Source organism: Bombina bombina, chromosome 2, assembly GCF_027579735.1.
Source record: "Bombina bombina isolate aBomBom1 chromosome 2, aBomBom1.pri, whole genome shotgun sequence".
In the NCBI taxonomy this organism is placed as follows: domain Eukaryota; kingdom Metazoa; phylum Chordata; class Amphibia; order Anura; family Bombinatoridae; genus Bombina; species Bombina bombina.
Window position 1 is genome coordinate 204,508,020 of NC_069500.1, and position 20,329 is coordinate 204,528,348.

General features: G+C 43.2%; 1 protein-coding gene across 2 annotated transcripts in view; it reads left to right on the top strand.

Annotated features, from left to right (window-relative positions):
- The window catches only part of ZFYVE16 (zinc finger FYVE-type containing 16), a 645,028-nt gene that overhangs the window by 44,075 nt on the left and 580,624 nt on the right, over positions 1 to 20,329 (top strand). For both annotated transcript variants that reach the window (XM_053701456.1, XM_053701457.1), the window contains exon 2: positions 10,668 to 10,766. In XM_053701456.1, coding sequence (XP_053557431.1) covers positions 10,697 to 10,766 — 70 coding nt within the window. In that variant the 5' untranslated portion in view covers positions 10,668 to 10,696. The remainder of the gene's footprint in view (positions 1 to 10,667; positions 10,767 to 20,329) is intronic.

Below are 20,329 nucleotides of genomic sequence, written 5' to 3' on the forward strand. Positions count from 1 at the left end.
TGATTGGGCACTAGGCCCATGGAAATATATCACAGAGCGTTAAGTTGAATATCTAGTAAAAAGCACAGTCTGTATGAGTAGTTGTAAATAATAAATTATCATCATTGTGGGGAAAGGACTAGGGAAAATATGTGCTATAGGCGCTAAAACTACTGGACATTGTGTGTACTATGACGCTGCCTCGGCCGCAGGCAACACCATTGCTAAAAGTGAATAAGTCTCAACAGTTATAGTAATGCAATATGGGTATGGCTTCCCATGCTTCCCCCAAAAAGAAAGTAGGTGGTCTATTAGAATACTAAATAAGGCGAAAACATGGTTTACAGAATTATAGCAAGCTGTTCTACTTCAGCTAAAGTGTGCTAATTGCTATTAGGGGTTATGAAAAGATATAAGGGGTCCCAGTCAATGATGTCAGTATGTGTTATATGTTGTTGCTAACATCCATGAATAGAGTAAAACTAGGAAAACAATGAACATTTTGTATATTAGCCTACACCAGCCCTCATACAAGGAGTGTAAAATTGTACTGTAGAAGTAAAAAAAAATCGCACATAAAGTGCCTAATAAGATAGATCTATATATGTTAGTCAAACAGTTGATTAGCCTCTTAGAAAGTTAGTACAGTAGGAAGTTCACGTAACCACAAAGAAAATTACACAGTAAGCTTGGTCTTTAAAATAATAGACATGGAAGAGCTATAGCTTAAACATGCAGAGAGGATTTCTTGTAACACTGAGCTTAGGCTGTCACTATAAAGATAAACATGCCATGCTTGTGCAAAACTGTACTGCAATCAAACTGTGAATTGCTTAGAATCAGCCTATTAGTATGTATAAAACCTCAGTAAATTTATAGTTTAGATGTGTGATCACTGACTTTCAAGCTTTTATGCAAAACAAAGGAACATACCATACTCCAGAATAAGCACAAACTTTCCTCTCTGTTGTATCCCCCATATATCAAGATGTATAATGTGTCTGTGAAGGGCAGCTCGATAGGAGAAAAACTGGGAAACATGAAGGAAGCCCAGTTAATTAAGTGAGCTGAATTAAGTCAAACGTGTTATGCTGTGTTCAGTGTAGTCAAGCCTTGACTCCCCTCAAGTGGTAGAAGCTGGTAATTACATCCTTTAAGAAAAAGTATTAATTTACGTCTCAGTTCTGTAATGTGGAAGAGATCTATCTATTGAATACAAAATATTGGAGACATTATAAGATAATGAGTGTTAAGCCCTGTGAGTAAGGTTAAAACAATTCAAACAGCAGCAACAAGATTGTAACAGCAACTCAGTTCAAGCAGTAATAAACGTATTGTCAATATGATAGAACAGAACCCACTATAATGGTGAAATAATGCAATAGATAATGAATGAAACACAAAGTAATTTATATTAGTGTCTATATAACATGTAACTGGGGATGATTAATCCAGCTGATGCAGTGGTAAGTTTAGTTAAGGAATCCAGTACAAGTCTGTCATAAAGTTTCTGTATTGAGTCCCACAGAGAGGAAACCTTCCAAGCATGACTGCCATCTACAGAAACCACGCACATTAGAAAGCTGACTGCAGTCCCTTAGTGTCCCACAAAAATGAACCTCCAGGGTCCCATTTGAGTATCAGTGTGACGATGTGAGGCACTGCATAGGGTAGCAATAGAATTCCTCTCCGGTTGAAAGCAGGAGGTGACAAGCTGTTACAGTGGGGAGAGCCTTGCGAGTAGAAATGAAACCTTATAACGGTCCCCAAGCAGCTTCTCCCATCTGCTCTCAGGGTCACATCAAGCCCCAAAGCTAAACAAATTCTCTGGGCGGCATCTAGTCCCTCTTCAGCAAGCAGACCAATCTCCGGTATTATTGTGGGTATTGAGGTCATGCCCGTGTGTACTTTCTTACCGGCCATAAGTATCTCAGCAGCTCCCCTGTAATGAGCCCTGGGTCGCTGCTCCTCCCAATGCCACAATTCAATATTCACCTCGGGCATAGCATATGACCCTCCGTGATCCAGGCAAGTGTTTGATGAAGCTGGGGAGAAGGCGGTATGCATTCTAGTAGATGTAAACGGAGTATCAGGCTTTGAATGTTCCACTCTATGTATTTTTATCTCGCCACTACAAAAGTAATCAACTGCACGAACCTGTACATTTGGTGCCCAGGGGGTAATACTGCTAGTAGTCAGGCACTTATCTGCGGGTTGATCATCAGAATCCCACTTTGTTGTACACAGGGTTATCGTCTGCTGTGACTTCGCCTCAGCCGTGTTTGGAGCGAGAAACTTGTAGGTAGCCTGTTCAATATGTTTCACAGTTTCTACTTGCCGAGGCGCCACCTCAAATGACCATTCAAGCCTCCTGCAGCAGCCATCCAAAAAATTGCATATTTCCTCCATAATGGTCTCCGGAGTCTCCATGCTTCAGTAATGTGATAGTCTCCTATGCCAAGAGATACAGCAGTAGAGTGCAGCTAATCTTGTCTTCTTTTCTTTTTTTTCCCTCTCACTGTGGAGGCCGCAAGATGGCTGCTCCGAGTATCAGACCTCATTTAGAGATACACCAGGGTCATGAAATCTCCTTATTCACACCCAGTTTGCCAAAAAAATCTGCTGCCCAAGTCTTCTAGAGTGCCAGATCTATGACGATGCCTACTTTTTTGAGCTTGATCGGTCATTAGACTTACAATTTATCTTTGTATAGCAGGAGCTTTTAGACTGTGCGACCTATCAGCTTTAGAGTTGGCTCCTCCCCCTGATAATATTATTTTTAACGTGCCCAAAATGCGTTAAAGTATTGCAGCCACCTGCATAAGCATGAAAGAAGCACTTTATAACTTTTTTTTTTATATATATAAACGAAAAAATTGCCTCTGTGTGGCGCCTACCTGCCCCCGGAATACACTTGCTATCCTCCAGTAGCATCGATACAGCTTAGGCCTGACCAGAGCCTTGGTCTCTGTTACTACACGATCCGTAAACTGCTGCGCATCTGAGCGCGTGAATATAAGCCCGCCCACCATGGGCGTTATCTAAATTTTACTAAGGCCCACATGGGTCGTAGCAAAAAAACGTTAAAACTTGTTGTAGCATAAAATTCAGCCATGTGTACACCTATACTAAAAGCACTTTAAAGATATGTATTAATTTCATATTTTTTGGGGTGAGGGGCCCTTCTTTGATTTTGCCATAAACCAGCTCAAAAAGCCAACCGCAACTCCCAGCGTCTAACACCAATAACCCCATAGGTATTTGCATGGTAATAAATAAAGCAAGGGATTTCAGGCACACAATTCTCCTTTTATTAGTGTATACCTTACCCTTCCCCATATAGGGAAATATCAGTCTGCTCTGTTACATCAAGTCTAGAAACAAAAGACTGAACATACCTTAATGTTGCTTGTAACCAAGCATCGGTCTCCACACTGAAGATTTCCTTACGCTACCTCCAGCTGAGTTGTGGGAACCATCATGGATCTTAGGAATATCAGCTAATTTCATTGACATCAGGACAGGAATTAAGTTGTTTTCACTTGACGAATTCCCCCTGAGAAAAATAGTACTCACTGGCACCATTTTAAAATAAAAAATCTTGATTGAAGAAAATAAAAGTAACACCTCTCTTTACCTCTTTCTAGTACTAACATAGGCAAAGAGAATGACTGACTGAGTTGGGAGGGAAGGGAGGAGCTATATATACAGCTCTGCTGTGGTGCTCTTTGCCACTTCCTGTCAGCAGGAGGATAAATCCCACAAGTAAGAATGAAAGCTGTGGACTCGGCATATCTTTGTAAAAGAAAATGCTCTTGCATCTTTTTCCTACATTGTCATAGGTTTATATGATTCACAGATCTGTGTATACAAGGCCCTGATAAATTCAGAAAAGCTCTGTGCTGATTTATTTTTCCATTTTTTCAAAATTAGGTTACAACCTATTAGAGTTGCTGTATTATTGTTAATCCAGAAATTAATTCTAGTCCAGAATTGAGAGATTTTAGGGCATGACCAGAAGGCAAGTATAAAATCTGCTTTAGGATAGGAACAGTGTAATTTTTTGCCGTGTATTATGGTACCATCTGGCTAATCTAGCATGTGCAGGAAAAGAATATACGGAGGAGCACTTCAATAGGTACTTGTTTAAAACGTAGCCTTTGTTCAAAAAAAGGGTTAAAAGCTGTTGGTACAAAATATCCATTTTGTAAACCTGGTAGCCCATACAGAGAAAATAGGCAGTTTATGCGTTTCGGTTACATGCCATAGTCATAGCTGATGATAAATTGGAATTATTCAATAAACTGAGATTCTTTCCAAATTACTGAGGCAGACGCTTTCTCGATCAAAGAAAAACTTTGTTTAACCATTGATCCTTCCAAAGATTCAAAACAAAGTTGCAATTTCTGTATAAGTCTATCTAAATACAATTGCCCTTGCCTTGACAGCATTATACTATAGAGAACAGAAATAGATATATTCAATTTTATTATGAAGGAAAATATTCTATTTCCCCCAGGGACCTGTCAGTCTCATATTCAACAATTAGAAGATGGTTGTGTCTTTTCTCTTGTTAAGTGTATCCAGTCCACGGATCATCCATTACTTATGGGATATTCTCCTTCCCAACAGGAAGTTGCAAGAGGATCACCCACAGCAGAGCTGCTATATAGCTCCTCCCCTCACTGCCATATCCAGTCATTCTCTTGCAACTCTCAACTAAGATGGAGGTCGTAAGAGGACTGTGATGTTTTATACTGAGTTTATTTCTTCAATCAAAAGTTTATTTTTAAATGGTACCGGAGTGTACTGTTTATCTCAGGCAGTATTTGGAAGAAGAATCTGCCTGCGTTTTCTATGATCTTAGCAGAAGTAACTAAGATCCTTTGCTGTTCTCACATATTCTGAGGAGTGAGGTAACTTCAGAGGGGGAATAGTGTGCAGGTTTTCCTGCAATAAGGTATGTGCAGTTAAAATATTTTTCTAGGGATGGAATTTGCTAGAAAATGCTGCTGATACCGAAGTAATATAAGTAAAGCCTTAAATGCAGTGATAGCAACTGGTATCAGGCTTATTAATAGAGATACATACTTCTATAAAAGTGTATTTTAAAACGTTTGCTGGCATGTTTAATCGTTTTTTATATATGTTTGGTGATAAAACTTATTGGGGCCTAGTTTTTTCCACATGGCTGGCTTGAATTTTGCCTAGAAACAGTTCCTTGAGGCTTTCCACTGTTGTAATATGTGTGGGAGGGGCCTATTTTAGCTCTTTTTTTGCACAGCAAAAAATTAGACACAGACATCCAGCTTCTTCCTGCATGTTCCAGGACTTCTCTGAAGGGCTCAAAAGGCTTCAAAAGTCGTATTGAGGGAGGTAAAAAGCCACAGTAGAGCTGTGGCAGTTGTTGTGACTGTTTAAAAAACATTTTTGTCATTTGTTATTCCGTTTTTGGTATTAAGGGGTTAATCATCCATTTGCAAGTGGGTGCAATGCTCTGCTAACTTGTTACATACACTGTAAAAATTTCGTTAGTGTAACTGCCTTTTTTCACTGTTATTTCAAATTTGGACAAAATTTGTGTTTCTTAAAGGTGCAGTAACGTTTTTTATATTGCTTGTAAACTTGTTTTAAAGTGTTTTCCAAGCTTACTAGTCTCATTGCTAGTCTGTTTAAACATGTCTGATACAGAGGAACCTACTTGTTCATTATGTTTGAAAGCCATGGTGGAGCAACATAGGAGAATGTGTACTAAATGTATTGATTTCACCTTAAACAGTAAAGATCAGTCTTTATCTATAAAAGAATTATCACCAGAGGGTTCTGTCGAGGGGGAAGTTATGCCGACTAACTCTCCCCACGTGTCAGACCCTTCGCCTCCCGCTCAGGGGACGCACGCTAATATGGCGCCAATTACATCAGGGACGCCCATAGCGATTACCTTGCAGGACATGGCTGCAATCATGAATAATACCCTGTCAGAGGTATTATCTAGATTGCCTGAATTAAGAGGCAAGCGCGATAGCTCTGGGGTTAGGAGAGATACAGAGCGCGCAAATGCTGTAAGAGCCATGTCTGATACTGCGTCACAGTATGCAGAACATGAGGACGGAGAGCTTCATTCTGTGGGTGACATTTCTGACTCGGGGAAACCTGATTCAGAGATTTCTAATTTTAAATTTAAGCTTGAGAACCTCCGTGTATTGCTTGGGGAGGTATTAGCTGCTCTGAATGACTGTAACACAGTTGCAATTCCAGAGCAATTATGTAGGCTGGATAGATGCTATGTGGTGCCGGTGTGTACTGACGTTTTTCCTATACCTAAAAGGCTTACAGAAATTATTAGCAAGGAGTGGGATAGACCCTGTGTGCCCTTTTCCCCACCTCCTATATTTAGAAAAATGTTTCCAATAGATGCCACTACACGGGACTTATGGCAGACGGTCCCTAAGGTGGAGGGAGCAGTTTCTACTTTAGCAAAGCGTACCACTATCCCGGTTGAGGACAGTTGTGCTTTTTCAGATCCAATGGATAAAAAATTGGAGGGTTACCTTAAGAAAATGTTTATTCAACAAGGTTTTATTTTGCAGCCCCTTGCATGCATTGCGCCTGTCACTGCTGCGACGGCATTCTGGTTTGAGGCCCTGGAAGAGGCCATCCATACAGCTCCATTGGAGGAAATTATTGACAAGCTTAGAACGCTTAAGCTAGCTAACTCATTTGTTTCTGATGACATTGTTCATTTGACTAAACTAACGGCTAAGAATTCTGGATTCGCCATCCAGGCGCGTAGGGCGCTATGGCTTAAATCCTGGTCAGCTGACGTGACTTCAAAGTCTGTTACTCAACATTCCTTTCAAGGGGCAGACCTTATTCGGGCTTGGCTTGAAGGAAATTATTGCTGACATTACTGGAGGCAAGGGTCATACCCTTCCTCAGGACAGGGCCAAATCAAAGGCCAAACAGTCTAATTTCCGTGCCTTTTGAAATTTCAAGGCAGGAGCAGCATCAACTTCCTCCGCTTCAAAACAAGAGGGAACTGTTGCTCATTCCAGACAGGCCTGGAAACCTAACCAGTCCTGGAACAAGGGCAAGCAGGCCAGAAAGCCTGCTGCTGCCCCCAAGACAGCATGAAGGAACGGCCCCCTATCCGGAAACGGATCTAGTGGGGGGCAGACTTTCTCTCTTCGCCCAGGCGTGGGCAAGAGATGTTCAGGATCCCTGGGCGTTGGAGATCATATCTCAGGGATATCTTCTAGACTTCAAAGCTTCTCCTCCACAAGGGAGATTTCATCTTTCAATGTTATCAGCAAACCAGATAAAGAAAGAGGCATTCCTAAGCTGTGTTCAAGACCTCCTAGTAATGGGAGTGATCCATCCAGTTCCGCGGACGGAACAGGGACAGGGGTTTTCTTCAAATCTGTTTGTGGTTCCCAAGAAAGAGGGAACCTTCAGACCAATCTTGGATCTAAAGATCTTAAACAAATTCCTCAGAGTTCCATCATTCAAAATGGAAACTATTCGGACCATCCTACCCATGATCCAAGAGGGTCAGTACATGACCACAGTGGACTTAAAGGATGCCTACCTTCACATACCGATTCACAAAGATCATCATCGGTTCCTAAGGTTTGCCTTTCTAGACAGGCATTACCAATTTGTATCTCTTCCCTTCGGGTTGGCCACAGCCCCGAGAATCTTTACAAAGGTTCTGGGCTCACTTCTGGCGGTTCTAAGACCGCGAGGCATAGCGGTGGCTCCGTATCTAGACGACATCCTTATACAGGCGTCAAGCTTTCAAATTGCCAAGTCTCATACAGAGATAGTTCTGGCATTTCTGAGGTCGCATGGGTGGAAAGTGAACGTGAAAGAGTTCTCTATCCCCACTCACAAGAGTCACCTTCCTAGGGACTCTTATAGATTCTGTAGAGATGAAAATTTACCTGACGGAGTCCAGGTTATCAAAACTTCTAAATGCTTGCCGTGTCCTTCATTCCATTCCACGTCCGTCAGTGGCTCAGTGCATGGAAGTAATCGGCTTAATGGTAGCGGCAATGGACATAGTGCCATTTGCGCGCCTGCATCTTAGACCGCAGCAATTATGCATGCTAAGTCAGTGGAATGGGGATTACTCAGATTTGTCCCCTCTACTAAATCTGGATCAAGAGACCAGAGATTCTCTTCTCTGGTGGCTATCTCGGGTCCATCTGTCCAAAGGTATGACCTTTCGCAGGCCAGATTGGACGATTGTAACAACAGATGCCAGCCTTCTAGGTTGGGGCGCAGTCTGGAACTCCCTGAAGGCTCAGGGATCGTGGACTCAGGAGGAGAAACTCCTCCCAATAAATATTCTGGAGTTAAGAGCAATATTCAATGCTCTTCTAGCTTGGCCTCAGTTAGCAACCCTGAGGTTCATCAGATTTCAGTCGGACAACATCACGACTGTGGCTTACATCAACCATCAAGGGGGAACCAGGAGTTCCCTAGCGATGTTAGAAGTCTCAAAGATAATTAGCTGGGCAGAGTCTCACTCATGCCATCTGTCAGCGATCCACATCCCAGGCGTAGAGATTTTCTAAGTCGTCAGACTTTTCATCCGGGGGAGTGGGAACTCCATCCGGAGGTGTTTGCTCAACTGATCCATCGTTGGGGCAAACCAGAACTGGATCTCATGGCGTCTCGCCAGAACGCCAAGCTTCCTTGTTACGGTCCAGGTCCAGGGACCCGGGAGCGACGCTGATAGATGCTCTAGCAGCTCCTTGGTTCTTCAACCTGGCTTATGTGTTTCCACCATTTCCTCTGCTCCCTGATTGCCAAAATCAAGCAGCAGAGAGCATCGGTGATTCTGATAGCGCCTGCGTGGCCACGCAGGACCTGGTATGCAGACCTAGTGGACATGTCATCCTTTCCACCATGGACTCTGCTTCTGAGGCAGGACCTTCTAATACAAGGTCCTTTCAATCATCCAAATCTAATTTCTCTGAGACTGACTGCATGGAGATTGAACGCTTGATTCTATCAAGGCGTGGCTTCTCAGAGTCAGTCCTTGATACCTTAATACAGGCACGAAAGCCTGTCGCCAGGAAAATCTACCATAAGATATGGCGTAAATATCTTAATTGGTGTGAATCCAAGAATTACTCATGGAGTAAGGTTAGGATTCCTAGGATATTGTCCTTTCTCCAAGAGGGTTTGGAGAAAGGATTATCAGCTAGTTCTTTAAAAGGACAGATTTCTGCTCTGTCTATTCTTTTGCACAAGCGTCTGGCAGAGGTTCCAGACGTCCAGGCATTTTGTCAGGCTTTGGTTAGAATTAAGCCTGTGTTTAAAACTGTTGCTCCCCCGTGGAGCTTAAACTTGGTTCTTAAAGTTCTTCAAGGAGTTCCGTTTGAACCCCTTCATTCCATTGATATTAAACTTTTATCTTGGAAAGTTCTGTTTTTGATGGCTATTTCCTTGGCTCGAAGAGTCTCTGAGCTATCTGCCTTACAATGTGATTCTCCTTATCTGATTTTTCATGCAGATAAGGTAGTTCTGGGTACCAAACCTGAGTTTTTACCTAAGGTGGTTTCTAACAAGAATATCAAGCAAGAGATTGTTGTTCCATCATTGTGTCCTAATCCTTCTTCAAAGAAGGAACGTCTCTTACATAATCTGGACGTAGTCCGTGCCTTGAAGTTTTACTTACAAGCTACTAAAGATTTTCGCCAAACATCTTCCCTGTTTGTCGTTTACTCTGGACAGAGGAGAGGTCAAAAAGCTTCGGCAACTTCTCTTTCCTTTTGGCTTCGGAGCATAATTCGCTTAGCCTATGAGACTGCTGGACAGCAGCCCCCTGAAAGGATTACAGCTCATTCTACTAGAGCTGTGGCTTCTACCTGGGCCTTTAAAAATGAGGCCTCTGTTGAACAGATTTGCAAGGCTGCGACTTAGTCTTCGCTTCACACCTTTTCAAAATTTTACAAATTTGATACTTTTGCTTCTTCGGAGGCTGTTTTTGGGAGAAAGGTTCTTCAGGCAGTGGTTCCTTCCGTTTAATCCTGCCTTGTCCCTCCCATCATCCGTGTACTTTAGCTTTGGTATTGGTATCCCATAAGTAATGGATGATCCGTGGACTGGATACACTTAACAAGAGAAAACATACTTTATGCTTACCTGATAATTTTTTTTCTCTTGTAGTGTATCCAGTCCACGGCCCGCCCTGTCCTTTTAAGGCAGGTCTAAATTTTAATTAAACTACAGTAACCACTGCACCCTATGGTTTCTCCTTTCTCGTCTTGTTTCGGTCGAATGACTGGATATGGCAGTGAGGGGAGGAGCTATATAGCAGCTCTGCTGTGAGTGATCCTCTTGCAACTTCCTGTTGGGAAGGAGAATATCCCATAAGTAATGGATGATCCGTGGACTGGATACACACTACAAGAGAAATAAATTTATCAGGTAAGCATAAATTATGTTTTTTTTATTTTTTTTTATTTTTACATGTCTCTCTAATATACTACTGCTTTATCAGTTTTAATGTTACAACTTTTTATGATTTGTTTACTAAAATGATTTTTAAATCCTCTCTGTTGTTGCATTGCTAGAGGTTGAGATGTTATTTGTGCATCAAAATTATTTCTACGCGAGGGAAGTTTCCCCTTTTGACAGAATGTAATACATTTGGCTTTTTGTTTTACACCCTTTAGGTTCCAAAGAAATCTAGATCCATTAGAAGATGGATAATTACTTCCAAGCAGCAGTCATAGACCTGGATAAACTACTTGATGATTTTGAGCAGAATACAGGTATATATGACTATGGAGTGTCTTTTTTTTTTCCCCTCGTTCATGGGAACACAATTAGGTGGTTTAATTATGCATATGACCTTTTCTTTCATGTAATTGGCAAGAGTCCATGAGCTAGTGACGTATGGGATATACAATCCTACCAGGAGTGACAAAGTTTCCCAAAACTCAAAATGCCTATAAATACACCCCTCACCACACCCACAATTCAGTTTTACAAACTTTGCCTCCTATGGAGGTGGTGAAGTAAGTTTGTGCTTGATTTCTATGATTTCTTCTATGATAAGCGCTTTTATGCATTCTGAAGCCCAATTCCTCAGAGTACAGTGTTTGTCAGAGGGATGTGAAGGGAATATCGCCTATTGATTTTTTTGGTTTCCCTCACAGGAAATCTTTTCAAGGGTTCTCTGTTATCGGTCGTAGGGATTCATCTCCTACCTCCCTTTTCAGATCGACGATATACTCCTATATACCATTACCTCTGCTGATAGTTTTCAGTACTGGTTTGGCTATCTGCTATATGTGGATGGGTGTCTTTCGGTAAGTATGTATCTTTAGTTAAGACACTCTCAGCTATGGTTTGGCGCTTTATGTATTAATTTAAAGTTTTAAATATATGTATTTTACTTATATTTGCCATGAGTCAGGTCTATGTGTATTTCCCTTTGCAGTCTAAACAGTTTCAGTATAGGAATCATGTTTGGGAAATTTATTTAAACTTTTTTCTTACCTGGGGTTCAGTCTTTTTCTAATTTTACTTTAATTTTTTCGCAGGAACATCTAGGCTCGCAAGGGCACAAAATGCATTCATGGCGCAAACATTTTTTGGTGCGATGTTGCATCTTTGGCGCAAATTTCGTCATTTCCTGCTTCTTTGTTGACGCAAGTTGTTTTGGTGTGAAATCGAGTTTGTTATTACGCGAGTTGTCATTTCCTGGTATTAGTTTTGCGCCAAAATTTAACTTTTGCGTAATGCGTCATTCTTGGTGCCAAATTTTAGTTATTTTACCCCTCTATTGTGTCAGGGTTTTTTCCCTGTTGTGTTTGCCATGTGCTGCTGGCAGCCATTTTACTCACCTCTCTTCCTGTCTTGGTACATTGTGGGGGATGCTGCTCATTGCCTGCACTTCCTTTTATGGCCAGACTGTTGTGCATCATCCATGTGAGACAGAATGCGGTCTCAGAATTGTGATGTTATCACTTATTATTTAAAGGGCCTCTGTTCAGTATGCTTTGCCCTTGTCTGAGACCTGTTTGTGTGAGCTCCTGTGTTTTACCTGGCTGCCTGAGGTCCTTCCTGATTCCTGATCCCTGGCTTGTTCCTGACTCTGCTGTTTTCCTTGTTCCTGATTCCGGCTCGTCTGACTATTCGCTTTGGGTCCTGACTCGGCTCGTCTGACTACCAGCTCTGGTTTTGACTCCTGGCTTGTTATTTGACTTGTGGACTTTTTATTATTTTTTGCTATTAATTAAAGGTGTGATTATTTTTGCACTTCTCGTCTCAGTCTGATTCCTGGCACCCTGACATTATGCAAGGGCCATGAATCCTGATGGTGCTAATAATCCACCTTTACCTGCCATCATTTCCAGGATGGATGAACAGGATCACCGCTTGGATCAATTTGCACTAGCCCTGCAAACCCTGCTGATTCGAACTGCACATTTGGACCAAAGTGTCCCGCAAGTTATGGCTGCTCCCGTTTCCGCTGCTGCACCTATGCCTACCAGGAGCATATCCGGTTCTGCACCTCTACCTCAGCGATATGGAGGCGATCCTATTCAGTGCAGAGGGTTTTTGAAGATCTGTTGCTCAGTATGCTATTGAGTTCCGTACACTTGCCGCAGAGGTAGGTTGGAACAATGAAGCCCTTGTTTCATGGGATCTCTGATGCGATCAAAGACGAAGTTGCTGCCAGAGATTTACCAGAGGATCTCGAGGCATTGGTGTCTTTTTTTTTTTTTTTTTTTTTTTTTAATCATAATTGACCTCAGACTCAGAGAGAGGCCCTCTTTCAAGGAGTGCTTGCGGAAGCCTCCTGTTCCATTGTCTCCTACGTGTTCGTTCCCACCCATGCCTTCCTCTCCTCCCATGCCTCCTGGTCCCGAGTCACCAAGTACTGCTGAGCCGATGCAGCTGGGAGTCACGCGTCTCTCCGCGGCGGAGAGGGTCTTTAGGAGGAGGGAGGGGCTCTGGTGTGTTACAGGGCCACCTTTTGAAGTCTTGTCCTACACGGTCAGGAAATGCTCACACCTAAGGTCCTGTTGGGGGGCAGACCTTGGGTGGTTTATCCTCGTCCCTGGAACCACTTAAGGAGAAACCTTTGGTCACGGTTGTCCTTTCCTGGCTGGACTCCTCCATAGTCACTCAGGCTCTTGTTGACTCCGGTGCTGCAGGCTATTTCATTGACAGTGCTTTTGTATCAAAGCACTCCATTCCTGTTTTGCCTCGGTCCGTTCCGCTTGCTATTGACGCCATTGATGGCAGGCCCCTTCAGCCCGCACTCATTACTCACGAAACTGCTCCGTTGTCCATGGCTGTTGGGGCTCTCCATTTCTTCTGTTATGTGTGATCAGTCCACGGGTCATCATTACTTCTGGGATATAACTCCTCCCCAACAGGAAATGCAAGAGGATTCACCCAGCAGAGCTGCATATAGCTCCTCCCCTCTACGTCAGTCCCAGTCATTCTCTTGCACCCAACGACTAGATAGGATGTGTGAGAGGACTATGGTGATTATACTTAGTTTTTATGACTTCAATCAAAAGTTTGTTATTTTACAATAGCACCGGAGCGTGTTATTACTTCTCTGGCAGAGTTTGAGGAAGAATCTGCCAGAGTTTTTTACTATGATTTTAACCGGAGTTGTTAAGATCATATTGCTGTTCTCGGCCATCTGAGGGAGGTAAAGGCTTCAGATCAGGGGACAGCGGGCAGATGAATCTGCATTGAGGTATGTAGCAGTTTTTATTTTCTGAATGGAATTGATGAGAAAATCCTGCCATACCGTTAAAATGACATGTATGTATACACTTCAGTATTCTGGGGATGGTATTTCACCGGAACTACTCTGTTAAAGGTCACTAATCCTTTTAATAACTATTTATCATGTTAAACGTTTTTGCTGGAATGTAGAATCGTTTACATTGCTGAGGTACTGTGTGAATAAATATTTGGGCATTATTTTCCACTTGGCAGCTTTTTTTGCTTTTACTTGTGACAGTTTCGTTTCTCTTCACTGCTGTGTGGGAGAGGGAGGGGCCGTTTTTGGCGCTCTTTGCTACGCATCAAAAAATTCCAGTCAGTTACTTTTATATTTCCTGCATGATCCGGTTCATCTCTGACAGATCTCAGGGGTCTTCAAACTTCTTTGAAGGGAGGTAAATTCTCTCAGCAGAGCTGTGAGAATTCTTATAGTGACTGTGAATAAAAACGTTGCTTTGTATTTTTTATGTCAAATTTAATTATTGTTATTTTACTAATGGGAACAAACCTTTGCTAAAAGTTGTGTTGTTTTAAAGTTTGATGCTATAACTGTTTTTTCAGCTCATTATTTCAACTGTCATTTAATCGTTTAGTACCTCTTTGAGGCACAGTACGTTTTTGCTAAAAAAGATTATAACCAAGTTGTAAGTTTTTTGCTAGTGTGTTAAACATGTCTGACTCAGAGGAAGATATCTGTGTCATTTGTTCCAATGCCAAGGTGGAGCCCAATAGAAATTTATGTACTAACTGTATTGATGCTACTTTAAATAAAAGTCAATCTGTACAATGTGAACAAATTTCACCAAACAGCGAGGGGAGAGTTATGCCGACTAACTCGCCTCACGCGGCAGTACCTGCATCTCCCGCCCGGGAGGTGCGTGATATTATGGCGCCTAGTACATCTGGGCGGCCATTACAGATAACATTACAAGATATGGCTACTGTTATGACTGAAGTTTTGTCTAAATTACCAGAACTAAGAGGCAAGCGTGATCACTCTGGGGTGAGAACAGAGTGCGCTGACAATGCTAGGGCCATGTCTGATACTGCGTCACAGCTCGCAGAGCATGAGGACGGAGAGCTTCATTCTGTGGGTGACGGTTCTGATCCAAACAGATTGGACTCAGATATTTCAAATTTTAAATTTAAATTGGAGAACCTCCGTGTATTACTAGGGGAGGTCTTAGCAGCTCTCAACGATTGTAACACCGTTGCAATACCAGAGAAACTGTGCAGGTTGGATAAATACTTTGCGGTACCGGCGAGTACTGAAGTTTTTCCTATACCTAAGAGACTAACTGAAATTGTTACTAAGGAGTGGGATAGACCCGGTGTGCCGTTCTCACCCCCTCCAATATTTAGAAAGATGTTTCCAATAGACGCCACCACTCGGGACTTATGGCAAACGGTCCCCAAGGTGGAGGGAGCAGTTTCTACCTTAGCTAAGCGTACCACTATCCCGGTGGAGGATAGCTGTGCTTTCTCAGATCCAATGGATAAAAAATTAGAGGGTTACCTTAAGAAAATGTTTGTTCAACAAGGTTTTATATTGCAACCCCTTGCATGTATCGCGCCGATTACGGCTGCGGCAGCATTTTGGATTGAGTCGCTGGAAGAGAACCTTAGTTCATCTACGCTAGACGACATTACGGACAGGCTTAGAGTCCTTAAACTAGCTAATTCTTTCATTTCGGAGGCCGTAGTACATTTAACCAAACTTACGGCTAAGAACTCAGGATTCGCCATACAGGCACGTAGGGCGCTGTGGCTAAAATCCTGGTCAGCAGATGTTACTTCTAAGTCCAAATTACTTAATATACCTTTCAAGGGGCAGTCTTTATTTGGGCCCGGTTTGAAAGAAATTATCGCTGACATTACAGGAGGTAAGGGCCACGCCCTACCCCAAGACAAAGCCAAAGCTAAGGCTAGACAGTCTAATTTTCGTCCCTTTCGGAATTTCAAAACAGGAGCAGCATCAACCTCCACTGCACCAAAACAGGAAGGAGCTGTTGCTCGTTACAGGCAAGGCTGGAAGCCTAACCAGGCCTGGAACAAGAGCAAGCAGGCCAGGAAACCTGCTGCTGCCCCAAAGACAGCATGAACCGAGAGCCCCCGATCCGGGACCGGATCTAGTGGGGGGCAGACTCTCTCTCTTCGCCCAGGCCTGGGCAAGAGATGTTCAGGATCCCTGGGCACTAGAGATCATATCTCAGGGATACCTTCTAGACTTCAAATTATCTCCCCCAAGAGGGAGATTTCATCTGTCAAGGTTGTCAACAAACCAGATAAAGAAAGAAGCGTTTTTACGCTGCGTACAAGATCTGTTATTAATGGGAGTGATCCATCCGGTTCCGCGGTCGGAACAAGGACAAGGGTTCTACTCAAACCTGTTTGTGGTTCCCAAAAAAGAGGGAACTTTCAGGCCAATCTTAGATTTAAAGATTCTAAACAAATTCCTAAGAGTTCCATCGTTCAAAATGGAAACTATTCGGACAATTTTACCCATGATCCAAGAGGGTCAGTACATGACCACTGTGGATTTAAAGGATGCTTACCTTCACATTCCGATCCACAAAGATCATCACCGGTATCTAAGGTTTGCCTTCTTAGACAGGCACTACCAGTTTGTAGCTCTTCCATTCGGATTGGCTACGGCTCCAAGAATCTTCACAAAGGTTCTGGGTGCCCTTCTGGCGGTACTAAGACCGCGAGGGATTTCGGTAGCTCCGTACCTAGACGACATTCTAATACAAGCTTCAAGCTTTCAAACTGCCAAGTCTCATACAGAGTTAGTTCTGGCATTTCTAAGGTCGCATGGATGGAAAGTGAACGAAAAGAAGAGTTCTCTCTTTCCTCTCACAAGAGTTCCATTCTTGGGGACTCTTATAGATTCTGTAGAAATGAAGATTTACCTGACAGAAGACAGGTTAACAAAGCTTCAAAATGCATGCCGTGTCCTTCATTCCATTCAACACCCGTCAGTAGCTCAATGCATGGAGGTGATCGGCTTAATGGTAGCGGCAATGGACATAGTACCTTTTGCACGCCTACACCTCAGACCGCTGCAATTATGCATGCTAAGTCAGTGGAATGGGGATTACTCAGATTTGTCCCCTACTCTGAATCTAAATCAAGAGACCAGAAATTCTCTTCTATGGTGGCTTTATCGGCCACACCTGTCCAGGGGGATGCCATTCAGCAGGCCAGACTGGACAATTGTAACAACAGACGCCAGCCTACTAGGTTGGGGCGCTGTCTGGAATTCTCTGAAGGCTCAGGGACTATGGAATCAGGAGGAGAGTCTCCTGCCAATAAACATTCTGGAATTGAGAGCAGTTCTCAATGCCCTTCTGGCTTGGCCCCAGTTAACAACTCGGGGGTTCATCAGGTTTCAGTCGGACAACATCACGACTGTAGCTTACATCAACCATCAGGGAGGGACAAGAAGCTCCCTAGCAATGATGGAAGTATCAAAGATAATTCGCTGGGCAGAGTCTCACTCTTGCCACCTGTCAGCAATCCACATCCCGGGAGTGGAGAACTGGGAGGCGGATTTCTTGAGTCGCCAGACTTTTCATCCGGGGGAGTGGGAACTTCATCCGGAGGTCTTTGCCCAAATACTTCGACGTTGGGGCAAACCAGAGATAGATCTCATGGCGTCTCGCCAGAACGCCAAACTTCCTCGCTACGGGTCCAGATCCAGGGATCCGGAAGCAGTTCTGATAGATGCTTTGACAGCACCTTGGAACTTCGGGATGGCTTATGTGTTTCCACCCTTCCCGCTGCTTCCTCGATTGATTGCCAAAATCAAACAGGAGAGAGCATCAGTAATTCTAATAGCACCTGCATGGCCACGCAGGACTTGGTATGCAGATCTAGTGGACATGTCATCCTGTCCGCCTTGGTCTCTACCTCTAAGACAGGACCTTCTGATACAGGGTCCATTCAAACATCAAAATCTAACTTCTCTGAAGCTGACTGCTTGGAAATTGAACGCTTGATTTTATCAAAACGTGGTTTTTCTGAGTCGGTTATTGATACCCTGATTCAGGCTAGGAAGCCTGTTACCAGAAGGATTTACCATAAAATATGGCGGAAATACCTATACTGGTGCGAATCCAAAGGTTACTCCTGGAGTAAGGTTAGGATCGCTAGGATATTGTCTTTTCTACAAGAAGGTTTAGAAAAGGGTTTATCAGCTAGCTCATTAAAGGGACAGATTTCAGCTCTGTCCATCTTGTTACACAGGCGTCTGTCAGAAAATCCAGACGTCCAGGCCTTTTGTCAGGCTTTAGCTAGGATCAAGCCTGTGTTTAAGGCTGTTGCTCCGCCATGGAGTTTAAACTTAGTTCTTAACGTTTTACAGGGTGTTCCGTTTGAACCCCTTCATTCCATTGATATAAAATTGTTATCTTGGAAAGTTCTGTTTTTAATGGCTATTTCCTCGGCTCGAAGAGTCTCTGAGTTATCAGCCTTACATTGTGATTCCCCTTATCTGATTTTTCACTCAGACAAGGTAGTTCTGCGTACTAAACCTGGGTTCTTACCTAAGGTAGTCACTAACAGGAACATCAATCAAGAGATTGTTGTTCCATCCCTGTGTCCAAATCCTTCTTCAAAGAAGGAACGTCTTCTACACAATCTGGATGTAGTTCGTGCCCTCAAGTTCTACTTGCAGGCAACTAAAGATTTTCGCCAAACTTCTTCCCTGTTTGTCGTTTATTCTGGACAGAGGAGAGGTCAAAAAGCTTCTGCTACCTCTCTCTCTTTTTGGCTTCGTAGCATAATACGTTTAGCCTATGAGACTGCTGGACAGCAGCCTCCTGAAAGAATTACAGCTCACTCCACTAGAGCTGTGGCTTCCACTTGGGCCTTTAAGAATGAGGCCTCTGTTGAACAGATTTGCAAGGCTGCAACTTGGTCTTCGCTTCATACTTTTTCCAAATTTTACAAATTTGACACTTTTGCTTCTTCGGAGGCTATTTTTGGGAGAAAGGTTCTTCAGGCAGTGGTTCCTTCTGTATAATGAGCCTGCCTATCCCTCCCGTCATCCGTGTACTTTTGCTTTGGTATTGGTATCCCAGAAGTAATGATGACCCGTGGACTGATCACACATAACAGAAGAAAACATAATTTATGCTTACCTGATAAATTCCTTTCTTCTGTTGTGTGATCAGTCCACGGCCCGCCCTGTTTTAAGGCAGGTAAATATTTTTTAAATTATACTCCAGTCACCACTTCACCCTTGGTTACTCCTTTCTCGTTGATTCTTGGTCGAATGACTGGGACTGACGTAGAGGGGAGGAGCTATATGCAGCTCTGCTGGGTGAATCCTCTTGCATTTCCTGTTGGGGAGGAGTTATATCCCAGAAGTAATGATGACCCGTGGACTGATCACACAACAGAAGAAAGGAATTTATCAGGTAAGCATAAATTATGTTTTTTAAACCCTCCAGTTCCAGGTGATAAACTCTCCGCATTTTCCGGTTGTTCTGTGTTATCCCTGGCTCCAAAAGCACAATCCCAGTCTCGACTGGCGCAGGTCCGAAATTTTGTCATGGTCCCCGCAATGTATTTCCACTTGTCTTCGGAAACCAGTTAAAGTTTTGTGCACTTCTTCGGTATCTCAATTGCCAGAGGAGTACCGAGAGTTCCTAGACGTGTTTGACAAGGTGCGTGCCGGTACGTTGCCTCCTCACCGGTCTTACGATTGTGCCATAGACCTGGAGCCATTCCTCCTCTGGGCCAGGTGTACCCTCTGTCTGTTGCAGAGAATTGTGCTATGGAGGAGTATGTTGCCGATCCTCTGTCGCGGGGGATCATCCGCAAATCCTGCTCTCCTGCAGGGGCTGGCTTCTTCTTTGTGAAGAAAAAGGGTGGCGAGTTAAGACCATGTATCAATTATAGGGGTCTTAATCGTCTTACCATTAAGAATGCTTACCCTATTCTGCTTATTACGGAACTCTTTGACCGCCTCAAGGGAGCTACGGTCTTTACTAAACTTGATTTGAGAGGAGCGTACAATCTCATTAGGATTAAGGAGGGCCACGAATGGAAAACAGCATTTAACACCAGGAGCGGGCATTATGAGTTTCTTGTAATGCCCTTTGGCCTATGTAATACTCCTGCTGTTTTCCAGGAATTTATTAAGGATGTCCTACGAGATATGTTGCAACAGTGTGTTGTGGTGTACTTAGATGACATCCTCATACACTCACCAACACTTGAGGCTCATCGTTCTGATGTTACACGGGTACTTCAGAGACTACGTGAGAACTGCCTGTTTTGTAAACTCGAGAAATGAGAGTTCCATCAGACTCAAGTAACCTTCCTAGGTTATGTTATCTCCGTATGTTATCTCCGTTGCAGGGTTCTCCATGGATCCTGACAAGTTATCTGCAGTTCTGTAGTGGCCTCGCCCAGTTGGTCTTCGGTCTATTCAATGTTTTTGGGGTTCGCCAATTACTATACAAAGTTTATTAAAAATGTTAGGGCTGATGCCCTCTCTCGACAATTTTTGCCTCTGTCCAAGGAGGAGTCTATACCTACTCCTGTTATACCTCCTGACCATATTTTGGCT